The following is a 21,016-nucleotide window of genomic DNA, read 5'->3' as shown; positions in this document are numbered from 1 at the left end:
CTGATACATAGAAGTAGCTGAGTTCCTGTTAAGCTGAACAACACAATCACTGGAGGAGTTAAAATAAATAAATAAAGTTTTAAAAAAAAAACACACACCACCCCAACAACTCGATAACAAGAGGACTCAAGCTGTTGACTTATCCAGACTCATGATGCTACTTCCTAAACCCCATTCTTATATTTCCTTCTGAATACCATTTGCCTTTACATATCAGACTGTCTCACTTCTTTGTCATGTGTTTTTACTGCCCTTCACACTTAATGGTACTTAGTACTATCTATGCCCATAGTTGTGACTGAAAAAGCCAGCATGAGTAATGGTCTATATTCCAACATCAAGACAATGAAAAGTAAAGGTATTTGCATCCAAAAGGTTTTTTTTTTTGCCATAATACGTGGAAAGAGTAAGATGACTCAAAGATAATTACGAAGGATAACAGCCCCTATGACACACAAAAAGACTGTCAAGTCATTACAAAAATGGAAGAGAGTTTGGGTTAACAGTAATAACATAAAAGCCATACTGATGACTAGACTGCTTCTACAAATGGGAAAGTTAAGATACTCCAAACTATTGTGTCCCCAAATCTGTATCTACACTTTGGTCAACAATTAACAATAGGCATAGAAATCAACCAGTTCTTTGTATGATTCCTACAAACCATTTTTCCTTTGTGTAGGAACTTCAAGATCATTTTACTATATATGGAGTCCCGACGTAATAAGACCCGTACTAGGTTCTGGGAATTCAAAATCCACATAGTTCTTACCATGAAGAATGGTGAAGTCTAGGAGGAGGAGATGCAGTTGTCTAGATTATCTAATGAATTTGATCATAAGGAGCTTGGACAACCTTAGATTGTCTCATTATAGAGCAAATCCTGCCCCGTTCTCTCTCCCCTCCACTTACAGAGTGACATGTAGAAGACCTATTTTGACAATTGAACAGAATGTCTAAAAATGACAGCCTTCAGTATAACCAAAAGGGCCCTACATACTTTGAAATAGAAAGCTATTGTACAGCTACCTGGGACTTACAAAGTACTAATCCACCAATAAAAATATAATATTTTTATTATATGTCAGTATATATGTGAATCTGCTAAGAGTGGATGAAGAAAAAAGAGTTACAGTAAAATGGTTAGAGAGAGATCTCAGTTAGTTGATGTGCCCCTAAGAGATAGACACTTGTACTGGTTACCCACCTGACATATAACCAGTAAGTCACAGCAAAGTAAATGATCACTCAGGTGAAAAGTAATTTTTTTAAATCTACCTTTGTCTTCACCACTTCTAACAATTTGCGCTGATTGCAAGCTCACAGAGGCCATCTGAGGCACAATCCCCTACTTAACTCTCAGCTGAAAGATCCTTAAAATGCCTGTTCCAGACTTCCTATTCGGAGTCAAAGTAGCCTGACACGAATGGACCAGTGGACCATGACAGACTTCGAAAGGTGCCTCTTTGAATGGTAGAAGAAGCACTTTCTGCAGTAGATATTCACTGACATCTGAGATGCACGTTAAAGGGTATCCAGGATAAAACTGACAGATCCTCTTCTTCCCCAAGAGTGTTTTTTTCTCTAGATCACAAAACAGGAAATTAAAGTGCTCAACCAAAATTCCCAATAGGAAACATAAATCTCCAGAAGGTTTTAATGACATTAATATCTCCCAAATGTCTAAAAATATTTCTTTAAAACGAGTGAAGAGAAAATGGCATTCTCTTTGATGAGTCCAAGCCCTCAGAAGTCCTGCTCTGAGAAATGACCTCCCTGACCCAGAAAATAATAAATTAAGCCCACAAGTGGTCTTTTTTTTTTCCTTTTTCTTTTTCCAAGGGCTGCCTTCTCTCTATAGCGAATAAATTAAAAGGAGCCAATCCCTCCTGGGCAACTCCTCGGAGAGAGGCGTTAACCTTTCCAGAAGTGGTTTAATGTGTTTGTGAGTAGTCACAATATAGGACGCTGTCAAACCTCTTTGGTCCCCCAAAATGGAATCATGTTCCCATCTCCAAGAGGTCTCGCCTTTGTCGTTATTTTTCATGCATTGATCTGGGTTTTCTGCCACTGTTTCTGAAGAACACATGGTTCAGCCCCCTCCCCACAATTGCTGCTGTCCAAGAGGTGTGACAGCTTGAAGGCCTCTAAAGAAAAGATACCAAGGGTTACATAGGGCATCTTTCAGTCCAAAGTGGTAATGGGAACAAGAACCTTCTCTACCTTGTAGGTCAGCTTTGGTCAACGCAACTTTGTTAGCAAAAGAACAGAAAAGGCGAAAACAATAACCAGAGGTTAGTAAGAGGTAGAGTCAACAAGGGTAACATTACAGAAATGAAAATACAATCGGCATAACCAACATCACTCAAACAGACAAGTGAAATGCCCTACAGGTTCTCCAGAGACAGCACAGACGGGGATGCACAGACCAGGGTGGAGCAGGCCTTGTCAGAGCCACATCAGCAGAGCAGGGCAGGGAAACACTGGACTTGACAAAGCACAAGCAGTGGAAACAAGAGCCTCCCCACATCCACACAGCCAAACCCAAGGCATATGGTCTGGAAAAATGATTTTCCATCGGTCAGGGTAAACATCAAGAAATCAGGGTAGTGCATGGCCAAACTGAAAGACACATGTGCCCAAACAGACGGGGTCCACAAAAGTAGTTCTGAACATTTAGGAGTTAAGCATGGAAGAGTCACTTGGGAGCATTCCTTGTAACCTCCTGAAGATGCCACTAAGGAATGTGGTACCAGAATTGGGCATTTGTATCAAGGTGATTTTGGAACACTAAGGAGCTCAATTTTTTAAATTTATAAATATATAACGAAACCCAAATGGCTGTGAGCAAAAAGGCCCCAAACCAATGTCCTTTTCATTTATTCATGCCAGTCTCCAAATGAAGCACCTGTGTTTCTCTCAGATGTTTACCATCTGCAATCGTAGAATTGCCTTTCTAGCCAATACGTGCCCTGGTCTTTGCCTCAAAGCTGGCCTCAAGGTAGAAAGAGATATTTACCAGCTGAGTATTGAATCAGACATTATTAAAAATTCCTAGTCCAAATTGAGAGGTTGCAAGTCAAAGCTAGATGTTGGCTAGGAGTTGTCATGAAACTGTGCTTAATTTCTAAATTATACACTGCATATATTAGAGACACCAAATCCTAGTTCAAGATTTTCTTTCTTTCTTACTAGAAATAATTGAGAGCCAAAGAGTAGTGGATTATTATGTTTTTAAAATAATTGTGGACTCTCTCGGGTCAGATTTAATAAGGAAAGTAACACATTTACTACTTAGGTATCTTGAAATGTCACTATCAACGACTTTGACAAGAACATATGATATATCCTGGCCTGTGTAGCCCAGATATGTGGGCATAAAACACATTTACCATCTTGAAGAGATCCAGGTCTTAGTTTTTAGTAATGAATCCTCATCCCTACCTGTTTCCTATTCTATACGCAGAAATGATAATCAAGAAATGTGTTCTATTTTCTATGATTCCCATACTGTTAACACTCAAAGGCCTGGGTGAGGCTTCCATACTATGTACAGAGATTCAGAATGATAATGAGACTTTTTTGCAATCTCTCCAAGGTTTTGTGCTCTTTGTTTCCCTCCCCATCATCTTCCAAAGTGCCCTAAAAAGCTCCTGGGATCTCTTACAAGGGCTTATTCACAATGGTGCAAACTTTCAATGGCAGTAATTTATGCCTTAACCCACTTTTTGGCCATTTTTCCTGGCCACTTAGGCTAATTATCCAAGTCATCTGTGTACAACAAACAAGGACATCCTTCCCTCAGCATTCATCTTACACTTCATCCACCCAGTGGGGCAGTCATAATGCTCCACGGGTAACCATCGTAATTATCTCCATGGCAATAGAGTGCAGTGTTATTAGGCCCATGGGATTTGCCATAGATTCGAATGATAGAGACATCAAGTCACAGTATTAGGCTCTGAACAATCACCCCTACTCAGCAGAAGGTCAGAACCCACCCTAATGCATGTGATGAGTCATGCCAAACTGCACATAGAGCTGTAGGAAGGGATAGGAGCATTTCCTCCAATCTGATGGATAATTTCCTTTAGCTAATGCTCTCACTGTTTCTCTTAAAGCTTTCTTAAGTAACATCCATCCCTCCTTTATGCCATACATTTTAATCCACTTTTGTAAAAGTTTGTTTAGACTTCCTTTTAATCCAATACTACAGTGTTATTTTCTTATACCCCGACTTTTATATTCTGTATGCAACTGTGCTTCTAACACAGTAGCCACAGATACATGTGGCTACCAAGCACTTTAAAGGTGTGTAGTCTGAACTGAGGTGTGCTGCTGCAGGTGTAAAATACACATTCAGCTTTGAAGGCTTAATATGAAAAAAAGGTAAAATGTCTTATTAACAATTTTATGTTGTTTACATGCTGAAATAATAATATTTTAGAAATATTGGGTTAAGTTAAATAAAACATAGAATTAAAATTAGCTCTACTTGCTACTCTAGACCTTTACCTGCTACTTTATACCTTTTTTACATGTAACTACTAGGAGACTGAAACTTACGTATGTGGCTTACATTCTATTTCTATCAGCAACACTGCTATAGAGGTAAATGGATGATTCTTGTTCACTTTTAAATCTGAAGAGCGGATGGCATGATAAAAACACTCAACTCTTGAAGAGTGCCTTCTGTTTTTTAATACCTGCTTTTATATTATGATTTAACCTGATATAATTAATATTCCAGGATAACTGGAAACTGGAATAACTGTCATTCCACAATCTTCTAAACTAAGACACTCAATTTAATTCCCAAATGCTGCCTCTACCTCAGGATTGCTTTTTAACCCCTGAAACAACTGAGAACAGGCCAATGAGACAAAAATTCTTGACTTGAACACAATTGTGCATTTTCAGGGGAAGAAAGCAAAGTGGCTACTTCAAGTGCTTGGTGAGTCCCAAGCTCCTGTCCCTCTATACGCACACACCATATTTGGCCCACAGAATTTAAGAAATACTTATGGCTAAAGGAAAACTGGAAAGGGTTATAGGGATAATCAGTCTTATTACTAGTGCAACATGAGAAAATGACTCTTAGGCAAAGGGAAATAGCTTCCATACTATAAATCAGCCTGAGAAGCTGATGGGAAGCTTTTTATAAAAATGTGCTTTAAGGTGGTGAGTGAACCCGGATGGAAGCTGGTTAATAGCAAAGGTGATAAATGAAGTTGGATACTTAGGAGATGAATGAACAGGTTTGATGTGGTAAATTAATGAGAGACACAAGAAAACACAGTATACTGCACAAAGGACCATGAGACTCAACCAGACAAAAGAATGTATAGATCCTGGTGGCTGGGCAGACATCCTCTTTGCCTTTCAAGGTAGGTAGTGGCATGGCACCTTTTCAACCTACCCAAGGCGGCTGGGGAAGGCTGAAAATGTTCACTGCTGCCCTCTGCTGGTTAAAACTAGATTGTTTTTACAGTAAAGAACTGACTCAAGACCTATAAAATTATTAGCATCTCAAAAGACAGTGGATCATCTACAGAAACAGGCTGAGCATGGTTTGTTGTGCTGCATTGGTGGGCATGCAATGTTATTAGATGTCTCACATGAAATAATATTTGTAAACAATAGTCCTACTGTTATTGAGTACCTACGATGTGCATACCAGGCATTTTACATATATCTCTGATTTGCATATATTATCTTCCAAGGTAAGTTTTATTGTCCCACTTTACAGGTAAGAAAGATATAGTTCAGAAGGGTTAAGTAACTTGCCAAAAGTCACACAGCTAACAAGAACCACTTATCTGGACGTAGATGCAGGTCTTGATAACATCAAAGCCCATGCTGTTCCACTGTACCACACTAAGAAACTGCCTAAGGATGCCTGACATCCAGTAAGTACTCAATAAATACTAGTTCCCTTCCCTCATGATGCCATTCTGACATCGTTTTCCTACCTCCTGCTGGATTTGCATTAAATTATGCAGTTGCTATCCGCAACATAAGAAACATTTTATTAATGGTGACACCCATATGAAAGTCTCTGATTCACACCTCCCCAACTATTAAAATATAAATTAAAGTCCCTGATGCCCCTTCAGCCATGCTGGAAGCAAAGGCACAAGTCAGGAGAAGCCTGATGTCAATGCCAGGGAAAGTCCTCCATTGGCAAGTATGTGACACTGGAAGACATCTGCCAACATACATTCCCGGAGCCTGTGGCACATGTCTTGACATACTCAGCCAGTGACAGGAGGACACTGATGGCAATGCAATGTCGGATGGTGAATGGGAATGGGAGAGGACTGGTAAACCGAGGAAGGAGGCACCGGCAGATGCAGCAAAGAGGCTTGGTGCTTGCGACAAGGCTGTAGCTTAAAAAGAGGAAAAATTGTACCTTCACAGCCACGTTCAATTTGTCCACTCCGATGGAGGGCATCGTTGATGAGGTCTGGCAGGCGCCCATTCAAGTCCACTGATGCCAAGCAGCCCTGAAAGCCATCCCGGGAAGCCACGAGCTTTGGGAGGTTGCTGTACATGCCTTGGGCAAGACCGGCCATGTAGAGGTCTCCTGGAAAGGAAAGTAGGTAGTAAAAGTGAGTGAGAAAAGACTAGGGAGACCAGGTCAACTAAAGTCAATGCACGTTAGGCCATTTTTTAGATAATGGTAATGTAGCTGGGGTGGGGGGATAGCATAAACAAAATAATTACCAGAGTTTCTACATTGTACAAAGAAGAAACTAAAATCACTTATGTGTCGTTCATTTTATACACGTCATCTCACAAATTTTAATCACCATATCTATTCTCTGAGGTAGGTATGGTTCCCATTTTATGACGAAGTAAAGATGAACAAAATTTTCAACTAAACAACCATTTATTGAGTGCTTTTTATATACTTGTTACCAATAATATGATGAGGGTTTTACAGACATTATTACATCAAAACTCCTAACAGCCTATATAGGTAGTAACAATTATTATCTTCATTTTGCAAAAAAGTTTACGGAAGGTGAACAAGGCTAAGGAAGTTGACCAAAGTCAGCCAGGCAGTAAATGATTCAGCTGAGATTCCAAAGCCTATATTCCTTCCTCTGTATTATGGCTCCTCCACATTTTGACATTTATGACCTCATCACTCAGCCCCCGACAAGCCCAAGATTTACAGAGAAAATGAGCCGTTCCTTGAGAAGGAGTCTAAGTAAAACTGGAATACATTGCATTATGGTACAATTTAATGTTCTTAAAATACAATACGTCCAATCGTATGGACGATGTGTCAAAACTGCATGGCACACCTAACCTATAGTTTGCCTGTGGAAACAGCTTTTCAATTGTAAACAATGCTCTAAGAAGGATAAACTTCTTTGCAAGGTTTACCTTTCAAATCCAGATTTTTGGCACCATTGATAACCTGAGTGACCACCTTAGTGTCCACTTTCAGGCTGTGGGTGTTACTATTGTCCCGGGTGATGACGACGTTGTGCCACTGGTTGTCATTCAGGGGGCGGTCACTGTTGCCTTTGATCACATTGGGACCATTTCCAAGGTCAAACACATAGTGTATGTACCTATGAGTGACAAAAACACCCGATGATTTGAGTTTCCCTGAAGTGCTTTAATGGCAAAGTGTGTATAACTGACACTGGGGGCTTCAAAGACCCCACACTAAACTGGCATCATGCAGGAAGAATTATGACTTGACTTAGGATACAAGAATAGGCAGATCTGATTCTATCAGACTTCCCTTTACTTCCATACTCAGTGTCTACTTCTTCAACATCATAAAAATCCAGAGTCACGAAGTAGTGCAGGTGGTACACTCCAAAACACTAGGGGGTGACATTTAAATTTACAGTTAATCATGCATCTTTTTCGGAAATTTTGTTCTGGTTTTTGCTTTCATTTTGACTATTTCCCAACTCAAGGTAGTAAAATGTGTTGAAGAAAGAACAACTGTTTAAAATTTGCATATATGGGCTAATGGCATTGCTGAAAATATCTATCTTTCATTTCTTTCTGTAAATTTGGTGGTTGCTGGTAACACCTCCCCAGAGATAGACACAACACACACTGCATACCCTCTTTTGCAAAAATAACACTTTTTCTCCATAGTTTTAAAGAACTACATTTCATAGTAAAAAGTCCGATAGTATTGAATTAGTGAAAGATCTTTAAATGAAATCATGAATTTCTCTCCCTTCTAGCCCTAATCTTTACATGGATATTTTTAATTAATGAAGATGAGAGCATATATCAGGAACAAAGGGTGGGCAGTAGAATGGAATTTTTTTTATGCCCAAATTTTATGTAGGATTTGAGCTAAAATATTTAGTATAAACTATGTTATTCCTTCCACTTACCCCTTGACAAGCTCAACTGCAATGAAGTCATTGCCATCACCACTATTGAAGAGAATGAAGCCATCAGCTGAGGTGGTCTTGAACTGGAAGAAGAGGTGCATGGAGGTGTAGGCCTGGAGGGTGGCCAGACTTAGGTAGCTGCTCTTGGTCTTGAAGGTGACAGGGTCAGCAATGATGTTTCTCAGTCCAAAACGAGCCTTCAGTTCACAGTAATCAATGTCACCATTTTTGCACAAGTCAATGTAAAGCAGGCCATTAAACATGAGGCTCTGCAAGTGGCCAATGAAACTGGAGGGGACAACAGAGATGTAACGTTTCTCGGTCATGATACCAGTTTCAATATTGTGGAATTCCAAGCGGGTATGGTCTCCCACCATTGTACCTGTGAAAATCATAAATGAGACATAAACAGGAAAAGTTATCATGCTTTCTCATAGCATCCTTACTATATCTTTTAGATCTAATTTGTTTCCACACAAAATATTAGGTTTTCCTGAGTCAGTTCCAGAAAATAAAACACTCAATAGAGTATATACTTGACTTGGCTTCAGTGGGGCAACTGATTACTGGCCCAGTCCAAGTTATATGGACTGCATTCCATGCTCACATGCAGTTGCTCACAATGCCCCATCATGTAAAGGAAAATGTGAGACCCTGGATAACTCAAGTTAAAGGATAAAACCGTTAGTTTTCTCCATTCAGGAAAACAATTGAGTAATAATACACACTGTAAGAAGATAAGTCTTTGTTGCCCTAACTTTTGCAAAGACACAGCAAATAAGCCTCAGGTGTTCACTACCAAATATTTCTTAGTATAATAATTCACCGCCCAGTACTTCAGTACCTAATAATTCAGTACCTAGTACTTGCAAAAAAGGTTCTATCGCAGAACATCTGTTAATTTTATCTGCCCAGCAACTGTTGCTTCTTCTGATGATAACACCTAATTTTTCTTGAGGAAGCCACCCTCCCCAGTTCACCTTTAAACCATCTTGGCTGGATAAAGGTGATCCCATTCTAGCTCCTGAAGTAACAAGCTACCTAGGCTGGACCACTCAACATATTTTATCCCACTAGCCATAGAGTAAGATCTAAGGACTAAAAAGCAGTCTTCAAACTTTCGAGTGATATGAGTCACCTGCAGAGCTTGTTAAAACAGTTAGTTGGGCCCCACCCTCAGAGTTTATGATTCAAAAGCCTGAGAATTTGCATTTCTAACATATTCCAAGGTGATGCTTATGTGGCTGGTCTAGGGACCACCCTTAGAACCACTGCATTAGCCACAAGCCAAGCTGGTCCAGTAATATTCAGCTCCAGGGCTTTTGCTGGAACACTTATGAAAGAGGCATTCTTTGCAAGCAAGGCTTCCTGGAGGGGTAAGAAGAAAACCTAGACTGCTGGAGGCCATGTGATAACCAGATGGGCTGGGCCTGACTGAAGAGACAGCGGGCCCAGAAGACAACCACAAAACCGAGAGACACAGTTTCTCTAGGGTGATGTCACTTGAAGTTCTGGATCCAGCCAGCCAACTCTGGACTTTTTAAAACTATGTAGCAGTAGATTCCCTTTTGTGCTTAAAGCATTTGAGTTGAGTTTCTGACATTCGCAATGAAAGATCCCCAGTGAATACAAACATACTATAGACCTTTCATTACTGGTTTACCTAGGAGTGGTGAATGACTGAAGCAGAGGGGTAATGAGGAGGGCTTGAAATAAAGTCAAAGAGACTGGACGTTATAATAACAAAGTCAAGGAAAACATCGTTAGTTTGGCCAGAGGAGAAGATGGCTCCCTCAACATTTCTACAGAAAAATCATATTAAAATTTAGCAAACCACGTCCTAATGCCCCAGTGGTAGGGAGAAGGGAGGGGGAATTTCCTCTCCTATTGTTACCTTCCATATTGAAGAAACTCCACTAGCAAGACACTCCTAGCATCTCTTTTACAACTTTCCAGAAGAAAACGAATGACATAATGTGAAAGATTAACGATAATCTGAAAGAGAAACTACATGTGTATAGCTCAGCCCCTGGCACCTCCTGTTTCTCTTTAGGGGAACAAGATGCCCTCAAGAAACACCCAGTCCACCCCACCTATCTCAGCATGGGTGTTTAGAGGAGCAAGCTTGGCTTCACTGGAGGCCGCTTGTCCCACTCCTGCTTTGGTTAGCATTCAAGTAGGCAATTCTGTCAAATTCTGAAGTTCAGTAGATTTAAGCCACATTTTTCAATATCAGTGTTATCACTAATAAAAATGATATTTGATTTCCACCTGCCTTGCATTGTTTTTTTCTCTATTGGCATAGAACTCAGGAGGCACAAAAAGGAGGTTTATATTTTCTTGGGTCCCTTAAACTTTAATATCTGGGAGACTCAATTAGATCGCACCTTCAGATGCTTAATATTAATTTCATCTCTTTGCGAGCATATTCAGACCTAATTCAAAGAATCGCTCATAAGCACAAAAATCAGATTTACACTTTATGAGCTTCTATGTGGTGTTTTGACAACTAGTGACAAATCATTCTCCTAATATAAGCAAAAATAAAATAATGATGTTGGTTAACTTAAATATAAAATTGTAATAGGACAAAAATCAAAATGCAACATAAATCTGCTGACTATTGAATAGGAAAAAGAATTAGTGTATAAAATTACTTAGTACTGAAAACGGGCTGGTCATGAAAATGCAAGTAGTATAACCTAAATTCACATGCTCTAAAGCAATGAAGTGACTGAAATAAGCAGTCAATGTCGGTTTGGCTACAGCTGTTCATAGCAGGGCGGAGGGCTGGGGCCAGAGAATGACGGGGAGGGGGAAATCATAGCCAGTCTCCATGGAGACACAGGAACTGAACTACAATGATACTGCTAGTGGTGCTAATTCTTAATTTACAATAACAACAACAAAAAGAACACCAACGAGAACTAAGAATTGATAATGGGGTGATCACTGGTGAAGATTTGGGTTCTAAAAGGAATCTGAAGAAGCAATTTTAAAGTCAACTGGAAATTTTTAGAGAAATTATGGATAAACTGACCTCCAGAATTGAGGGGTTAGGAAGTTCTGCTCAGTAGAAAATGAATTTTATAAAGCAAGAAAATCACATAAGGTGGTGACTGAGATAGAAGAGAGATTGAAGAAGGGCTTGGCTAAGTAATAGAAGGGAAACTAACAATGGAATTTGAAAGCTTAGCCACGGTCACAGACTGATTTTGGGTTTAGGATGACTCAGAGCAGCTTCACCTAGAAGTTGGGGAGGGGAATGGCGGAAGGTGATGTGGGGCCAGATTAGAAAGGAAATTGGCTTCACCATGTGCGAAGGAACTCACTTGACCGTGAATGGAGGTTCCAAAAAGAGTACGCTATTGCATCTGAAGAAATGATTGAAGTGACTGCTTAAAGTTGGAAACTTGTGTCAAACTAAGCAAATAAATGTTTTGTAAAATCTGTGTATCATCTATTCAATATTAGTAACTTTTCACTCGTCTCTTTTGAAAGCTGTCTGTAGACTAAAACTCTTTTCCACAGAAGGGATGAATATATGCACACTCCACAGTAGCTGCCTTCAAATTTCAGAGGAAAAAGAAGTAACTCAGGAGAAAGATAAGGAAAAACCAAGACTACTGAATATTCTCTGTATGCCAGGCACTATGCTAGGCCATTCATAACCACCATCAGATGTCAAGGTTCATACAGGTGGTAAATGGTAGACACCCCCCAACCCCCAAACTGAACCCAGGTGTGTTTACTTCCAAAGCCCATCTCTTAACTTGTGTGCTATACTGTCTTTGGAGGAAAAGCATGGCTGGTCCCTTACGTTATTGCCAAAGAAAAGCTGTTGGTGGAATTTAACTGATGAAATGTCCATGCAAAAGCTGCTGTGATGACTTTTCCCTTCTTCCCAGCGGCCAAGCATCATAATGCCTTTCCATTTGGTTCATGGGTCATTGATCCAGCACCTTCCCTAGAACAGCCTTGGCTCCCATGCACACATGCACTTCCATGTCTCGTTGACAGCCCGCAAGCGGTTTACAGACCAACCCTCAGAACAATGAAGTTTGTTGAGAATATAAACCTATGGAAAATCTTAGCCAAGTTCAAGCTGTAACTGCCCATGAGATGTTAGCACATAGTGGCTGAGTAGGTAGGTTCTGAGGCTGAATTGTCCGGGTTACCTGACTTTTCTGTGCCTCCGTTTCCCATCTGTGAAATAGGTATGAAGCTACCAGGATTCACTGTGTCAATACATATAAAGTACTCAGAACAGTGCCTGCTGCTCAAACTGTTATCTATTGCTAATTATGCAACATTCATTTTTTTCCCTTCTCTGAAATATGTTAATAATTTTCTGGTTATTTCACTTATTGTTTTCCCTCTTTTAGTAGAACACAAGTTCTTTTTAAGTAGGCACAACTTCTGGCCTCTTCTCTGTGTCCCATAGGGTCTAGCAGAGGGCCTGAGCACAGCAAACCCCCCTCACATTTGGGGGAGGAGGTTTATTTGAGACATCTGATTTGGAGTCAGAGTTGGATTCATCACCATTTCTGTGCATTAAGTTCCTGGCCAACCTTGAGAGCTTCACAAAGAAAGAATGCAAAGGCTTAGAGGAGGCAATTTGACCTTCCATGGCTCCCAGACACGGGGAGACAATTAAGAAAATGAAGGCTTATGAAGCCCCAGTAAAGATGCCCATTTTGCCCACAATCCTCCAGTTCCACTGCTCCCACAGCTTTTTCTCCACGATATCAACATTTTTCAAAAGAATATGCTGTAAAGTGCTTTAACAAAAAAACAGTTCTGGAGCCAAATAAATCTGGCAAATGCTACCAATTTAGCTATTAGCTGTTGATGATTAGTAGTGTGTATTAGCATATTAAAGGCTCCTAATAAGTCTTGCAGTAAAGAAATCCACTTCATTTTGTTTAACCTAACATTTCCCAAATGTTTCTCATCATGTTTTTTTTATTAATGTGAGGAAAAAGTTTCCCATGGAAAACTTTGGAAAATGACTTTTTACAGGTTGGTACTGTATGTGCTATGTGGGGTGAGGGAGGGAGAAGGAGGAGTTGACATGGACCAGAGTAGAGAAAAGGGGTGAATTTCGGCACTAGCAATAAGTTCTGGATGGAGTAGGTGGTTCATGTAGCATTAGGTCCCAGTTCTGAGGAGCATAACCCAAGTGAGGTGTTCTTTTAATTTATTCTTAATAATAAAAATTCAGCTCAACCAATCAATCCTTATTAACTGTCAAATGAACTAAACACTTTTCCAGAAATACATTTACATTACAACAAATGAAAACCACTAGGGTGAGAAATATTTCTTTCCTTGCTTTTGATTTCTTATGAGTTTGACCTATTATTTGCACATTTCTGCAAACTAGCTGAAAATTTGACACCCTAGGGAACCTTAAACAGCATGAAAGGGATTACTCAATAAGCCAATAAGATACTACTCAATAATCTGAGGACTGTGTGGTATTTTAGTTTCATTGCCTGATTTTATGACTTCTGTGAGCTAAAATTAAAATTCCCAGACCCCTTATCACGGTATGAAGCCATCCAAGGTTGTAGCTCATAAGCAAAATAGCTCTTTTCTTCTCCAAAATTCCTTTATCCTTATGGCTCCTTTTTTCCATCAGCAGCAAAGTAGGGGGTAGGATGGAAAATGAAAGAGCTTCATTAATTTCAAATATCAAATTACTGGAGGACTTGGGCATTCCATGCTTTAATCCTGTTTTTTAATAATTAGTGGCAAAAGAAAGCACACTTTATTAACTACCTGTATTCTAAAGTTTCCATAAAAGAATAATGTCTGAGGGAGACAATACACATTACTGCATCCTCAGTTCTGCTGTTCTTTAGGACCATAGCTTTCAGAGTGTATATCGTTTCCTATGAAAATAAGAGACTCACTGTCGGGAGAGATTGGGGTGAGGTCGCCATCTAGTGGCTGATGTTCAAAACATCCTGCGAAGAGCGTCTCTCAGCTTTGCTGGGCTAAGCCCAGAGGAGTTAGCAAGGCATGTGTGACTCATTACTGCCGCCTTTGTGTACAACTGTGTGCACCATCAGCTCATGGGGATTCCTTGAATAATTAACTCAGGCTGGCTGTGGCTTCATATAATCATTTTTACATTTCTTTGCTTATATGTATTACATAAAGCTAATTTACCCTTCGGTCATGCAGAATTGTTACATTACCTCCCATTACTAAGTTGTGTCGTCGTACAATTGGAGGGTTTGGGAAAGTTGTGGTTCTGTTTGTCTTTGTTTGGGGGAAAGGAGAGCGAATGTTGTAGTCTACCTACTGAAATGTCTTCCCCCTCTCTCCCTAATCCATTCCATTATATTTTTCCTACATTGTAAGAAAAATCACTTTCTTATGATGGGTTGTGCTTGATTTGGTAAAATCACACAGGAGTTGGAGCTTAATTACACAACTCCCTCTAAGTGTTGTGTTCCCCTGGTGTAAAATGACAATAAGAACACTTACCTTGCAAAGTAATGGTGAATTATAGAAGATTAAAGGAGTTGATACGTGTGAGACAGCCAACCCAGGATCTAATGCCAGCTGGGCACTGCATATATGCCTCATGCTCTTCCTCTCTCCACAGACTCTCCTTCTCAACATATACACACACACACACACACACCCTTCCCTGCACATATACTACATGGCTCACTATAATTCCCGACTCCAGGACAGACTCATGAATGTAAAATTAAGTTATAGGACCCAAAATTGCAGAAATTTTATGCTGGAAAGGGCCTTAGCAATAGCAGAATTTCAAGTTTAAAAATGAGGAGATGGGGAAAGGAGGTTTAGTATATCTCGTTCAAAGGCATAAAGCATTTTGGTGACAATGCCTGTATTAAACTCCAGGGTACCTGACTCTAACCTGATTATCTTATTCACAGAAGAAACTCTAGAGATGACTTAGGCCACTGACTTCATTTGACAAGGCCCCAAAATGATAAGTGACTTTCCCAACATCCTGCAGAGAGTTAACATCAGGACCGAGGTCACCTGATACCAGCAGTGCTCCACATGGTACCTCCTGCTGCGCCAAATTTTCCCTTCATTTACGGACAAGAAGTCTGTGTAAGAGATACACACTGCTCTGGAATATTAGAGAGTGCAGACTTACAGGATGCAGCATGTAAGATGCACTTAGATATGCCCTCTCTCTTCCACCCTAGACCTCATTAAATTATCCATCAAATTCTGCCTGAAGATCTACCTTTATAAACTACTCCTGATTTCTCCAGCCCAAATTGATACTTTTCTCTTATGATTGACAGTTATAATCTTACCCACAAAAATTAGAATCTCATTATATGTTCTTTGTCTTATTTTCAAATACTCTAAGACCTATCTAATGTACTAAATCAGTTCATTATTTGAGGAAACAGGTAATTGTTGTCTGCTTGCTTCCTGATATCGGTTATAATCCCTAGTAAACTGCTGACATATCACAGGTTCTCGAGAAATATGTACTACTTGTGTGAGGCTCTGAACGTTCCTTTGCCTTTGTATTGATTTGTTCATTTATTCATTGTCCTCCTAGAATGTAAATTCCAGGCCAAGGACTTGCTCTTGGTTCACCATCATATTCTCAGTGCCTTCTAAAGCAGTGCTTGGTACAGAGTAGGCACTCGATTAGTAATGATTAAACAAATGAATAATTGTTCACTACTTTCTAAGTATCATGCACTGATCTAGATACTTTAATCTGTAATGTTCTGGATTTTTTGTTTATCCATCTCCCTCTACTAAAGAGTGACTCATATCATTGAGGGAAGGCGCTGGCACTTGAGAGGATGATTGACAAGTGATTTTTGAATAACTGAATAATAGAGGAATCTGTAGAACTCTACATGTGTCCTCTGGATGCATACTTTAGCTAAGGAGAGAGACCTATCAATATCTATCTAATTACAGTGGTGGGTAAATTCTATAATACAGATCAATGAAAAGGGACTATGAAAATACAGAGGAAGACCTTCTTAGCCTTACCTGAGCTTGTCAACAGAGAACGTGACATGTGACTTCTGTTTAGCAAAACGAAAGGTTTTGAAAAAACCCTTTGCTCACTGAATGGCTGAGAGGACTATGTGAGCAAAGAGAGACAAATTCACTGTAGCTGTACTCACCTTCAGCCACGTCATCATCCACGGTTAACTTAAGGCTTTTTCCTCTGCGCACCACCCGAACGGTGTGCCATTCGTTGTCGTTGAGCTTCTGCCCCGCATACAGGGTCTCAGGTCCTTTGCCTAAAGATGGTGGTAAGTGCCAAAGTTAGAATCAATTCTAAACGTAGTGCTCAAGGCATCAGAATCGTCAAAGCCACACTGGTGCACATGACCCAGTAGCATTCGAAGAATTATCTCCCCCAACCAAAACCCATCCTAGTTTCACTGACACAACAGAATCCTCCAGAGTAGTCCCCAAATGCAAAAGTTTCAATTCAGACATAACGGACAATAAGAAAGTAGTAAAAGAAATAAGTGCACTCCTTTATCTAGAGATACAAGGTTTTAAAATGCCAGTGGCAGTAAGTGAACATTTACAGGAAAAAGTAGTCAGTTCTCATTTTGTTTTCCAAAGTCTTAGACTTGAGACAAATTTCTTGAAGATACAGGAAATTCATCATACGTTTTTAGAATTATTAGCTCATTTAGGCATAATACACCAGTCTGGCTTTTGGAGAGTATCCACAAATTGGATGAGAGAGTTCTGCAATATTTACTCTTAGCTTGACATTTTTATTCACCCATGGTCCTACCAGAATTCAGTGACCACAGAAATCACAATAGTAATCATCACAGTATTATAACATCAAAGTTTTAATCTCATTATAGATAATGCTCCTGAAGGGAATATAAGGGGCCCCAGACTTATCTCATTGGTCATCATCCTCCAAAAAGATCCAAAGACCTAAAAAATGAAATAATGTAAAATTCCAAAATTGAACCTGTTTAGATCAAAAGAAGGTTCAGCAGAATGTGCCACTAAATAAAGGAATAAACCAAGTTGTCTCAAAAGATCCATGCTCAAGACGCTCTAGATGATGTTCAAGTGCACCCTAGGAAGAAGCTGGTACAACAAGGAATTATAGTATCCAGGGGCAAAAACTGGCAAGATGGACAGTGAGGCACTAAAACAATTTTTTAGTAGTAGGGGAGAAAATGTCGTGTTTCCCTCACCATTGAACTGAGACGTAAATTTAAAAGACAAAGAAGATTGCATAGAATCAGAGAATTTAGACCAAATTTGCTCTCTCTACGTGGACAGTTGAGCCGATGAAGAAAGATGCTGCTTAAATCTTCCTGGATTAGTCAATCAATATATTTAAAGCCCTATCTCTGGAAGTAGCTTGAAAAAAAAGATGAAATATGTAACTGGCCAATACATCCCTATGAATATTATGCATCTGAAATATTTCAGAAGACGATACACTTGGCTCCAACAGATAGGAGCACATGGCCAAGTACATACTAGGTATTTTAATGAGTGCTTGTCGGGTAATCGATGTCTACATAGGCTTTTATTTCTTTGGAAGCCATCATATAAGGTCAATACATTTTTATCTAAGTAATTTTGAAAGTTTTATTATATAGCTTTCATTAGCCACTCTCCGTCCTCCTCTATCCCTAAGACTCAAGGTATTATATACTGTTTAGGGAAGAAAATAAAAAAGATTATCAATTGGATAGAGATCTTTTAGACTAGGTGACTTTAAATTGTACACTTTACTTTTGAGTAATTAATATTCCTATTAAATGCTGGTTATAAAAGTTATGATAGCAGTTGAAGTTTGGGGGAATTTTCATCTTGAAAAATAGACTTTCGAATCAGAAAGATTTCTTTTAATTATAATGTGTACAGCAGATAATTTGTATTGAAAATTTTTCAGAATTTACCTACACCCCAAGTGCAATCTGAATTCACAAAAATCCTGAGAACTCAGTGAAGAAACTTAGAGTGGGCCAAACATAATGATATCATAAAATCAATGAATCTTAGGAAAAAAATACTAATAAACCATTTTATATTCAATCTTAGCCTATCTTTGTGAGTATGCCTGCCTTTTATATTACTTAAAATGTATACATTATAACAGGACTTTCCCTACATTTCAACTGATTAGATAGCACTGTTCATTATCTCATTAAATTCAGGTCTAAGATTGATGTAACAGTCGCCTTTACGACAGCAAACTACGTGGGCATTGGGAGAAAATGGACCACATCATGTGAGTACTTTGAACCAAGAACAGATGTTCTCAGGAGAAACAAATCTGCCTTTGCTTTTTTATGTTTTTATCCTCTTTATTCTAATGGCAAATGCTTCAATAAGAAAGTAAAGAGAGATGTGGAAAATATTGGCTATGGAGGCAGAACTGTTACAAATACAAGCGATTTAAATGTCTCCTATAGGTGGCATCTGTTCTTTAGGCAATTTTTGCACATCACTTAATTTTTATGATTGGGGATAAGATAAGAGGGAGAAATACTAACACAAACACAGTTTTAGGACATCGCTACATTAGTGCCCTATTAGCCACAGAAATGTAAAGCAAGCTTTGCCTCAGCCCAATGTGTTTTTAATGATGATGACACTTTGCAGATACTTCAGCTCTTCTGGTGTTCTTGAAATGTCCACTGTAGTCAGATTCAAACAAAAATATTTAAATGTCCATTTGACTCTCAAACTTTAGGATGTGATGGCCTATGACCAAAAATGTGAAAAAAATAACTGAAACCTCTCATACCCTACCACTTGGTTACATTTGATACCTCTAACCCCAATAATTCTCATTAAGAGTAGAAAAAAAGATTCACACTCATCTCATTAAAACGGCAGGGGAATGAATATTATTCAATATTCACTTTCAAGCAATAAATACAGAAATCTCAATGAGCTTCCAAAAAACTCTCAGTCTCCAAAAGTGGAAAGTCAATGGCATTTATCTTTAATCAAGTCAAAAGGTCAATTCATCCTATTAGAAGGGAAGTGATGTTTAAATTCGGCTGGAAATGTAGGCGAATAGACAAGAAGAGCAAATTTAATCTGTAGCCTAAACATAAAACTGGATTGATAAGTGATGCAAGAGGCAGACATAATGAAAGTTGAAATACAAACTGTTGGTTTTTACAAGCAGGAGGATCTAGTCTAGAAAAGACTTTTCTGGCAGATTCAAGTAGAAAAGCCAGTGAAGTAGCATCCATGAAATAATGAATGCAAAAAGTTCTTCACTGTCAGTAAGATATGGTCCAGATGAGAAGAAGAAGAAAATGTTTTCCTAAAATTTGAAATTTAAAATGGAACTGCTGGGAACTTAAAAGAAAACCTCAAAGCCATCAATTTTCCTGCACTGTCTTTTTTTTTTAGTAGCTAGAAGTATGATGTGCAATTGAGTACATATTGGATGCATATAATTGATGCATGTTTCCTTCTTTTATAGTTTAAGTGATAAATATTGATCACAAAACAATCCTTTTTTCCCTTTAGTCTGCTTAGATCATCACTGTTTGATCTAAATACAGAAACCTAATAAGTTATCTGACACCCTGTGAATTTCCCAGGTAATGACACCCGTGACTGAGTGACTGAGCAAAGAAGCAAAATCACAATTGAAGATTTCCGGGATGAAGAAGCCTGTAGACGTGTTGAACTGTTTGTTACTGTAGAACAAACAGCCTTCAATGAATCCTTTGGGTAATACCACCCAGATGCCCACTCTTGATCTAGCTTCAGTGCAAACTCATTTAGCACTGTCTCTTTTAGTTAAGGCTTGTCTCACAGGAGATGGTCTAATTTTCTGCTGAATGGGGGATAGAGAATGCGGAATCATGGATGAAGGACACAGACTGGATTGCTTTCTTGACCTAGCCTATAGTAACCCTATGGAAGTCCTATTTCTTTAGGAAGCCAGGATTAAGAATAAAATCATAATGAAAAATTAGGAGAAAAGTACTCGGAAAGAAATCACTGCTGATTGCTTGGAGGACGATAACACTAAGAATTTAGGAGAATGTTCCCTCTTTCAGCAGATAGAGAATGGGAGTGTGTGGGAAAAATCTATATTCGAGCATTGTTAAAGACACACACCTCCACAAGGTGGAATTTGGATTTTAATTATTTTGAACCTACTTAGTTGTGTTTTCTTTTTTTAGCAGACTGTTCATACTACACAAATTTGTTATTCCCTCCAGGAGCAAAATAACCAGTCAAACTAAAAGATACCCCCAATATACATTAGTTTGTCAATATATTTCTAAGACCTGACCAAATCAACTAAACCAGAGGGTTTTGCTCATATGCAGGGAGTAGAAATTCCTTCCATCTACCACAAGTGCTGTTTCCAAGAGCGGATGGGTAACATTTGAAGACTTGTTTCATTTGGGGTGAGGGAGAAGCACTAAGGAGACAAAACCTGTACCAAAATCACTTTGCTTTACCTGAAACTCTTTCTAGTTGTGCAAGAAGGGAAAAGGAACAGTAACTGTATTTCCCTTGGAGCTATGTTTCACATGAATCAAAATTCCTATAACGCACAGAAAAATATGAAATTCACTCCCTTAGAGAAAGGGATAGTGAAAGGCAAGTGATTATACATCTAAAAGACA

At 39.0% G+C, this 21,016-nt stretch overlaps 1 protein-coding gene across 21 annotated transcripts in view; it reads right to left on the bottom strand.

Annotated features, from left to right (window-relative positions):
* Positions 1-21,016, bottom strand: part of NRXN3 (neurexin 3) — a 1,439,541-nt gene that overhangs the window by 775,617 nt on the left and 642,908 nt on the right. For 17 of the 21 annotated variants that reach the window (XR_011504711.1, XR_011504714.1, XR_011504712.1 and 14 more), the window contains 4 exons: positions 16,538-16,657; positions 8,379-8,760; positions 7,396-7,586; positions 6,413-6,586 (listed from right to left, as the gene is read on the bottom strand). Coding sequence is in view for 16 of the 21 variants with exons in the window: in XM_044774112.2 (XP_044630047.1) it covers positions 6,413-6,586; positions 7,396-7,586; positions 8,379-8,760; positions 16,538-16,657 (867 nt within the window). In the remaining 5 variants the exon portion in view is untranslated. Of the gene's footprint in view, positions 1-2,223; positions 2,251-6,412; positions 6,587-7,395; positions 7,587-8,378; positions 8,761-16,537; positions 16,658-21,016 lie in introns of all 21 variants that reach the window. The other 4 variants (XR_011504710.1, XM_070514127.1, XM_070514129.1 and 1 more) reach the window with 1 other exon arrangement.

This window comes from Equus asinus, chromosome 7, assembly GCF_041296235.1.
Source record: "Equus asinus isolate D_3611 breed Donkey chromosome 7, EquAss-T2T_v2, whole genome shotgun sequence".
NCBI lineage: Eukaryota > Metazoa > Chordata > Mammalia > Perissodactyla > Equidae > Equus > Equus asinus.
This window is presented reverse-complemented; position numbering and strand designations above follow the sequence as displayed.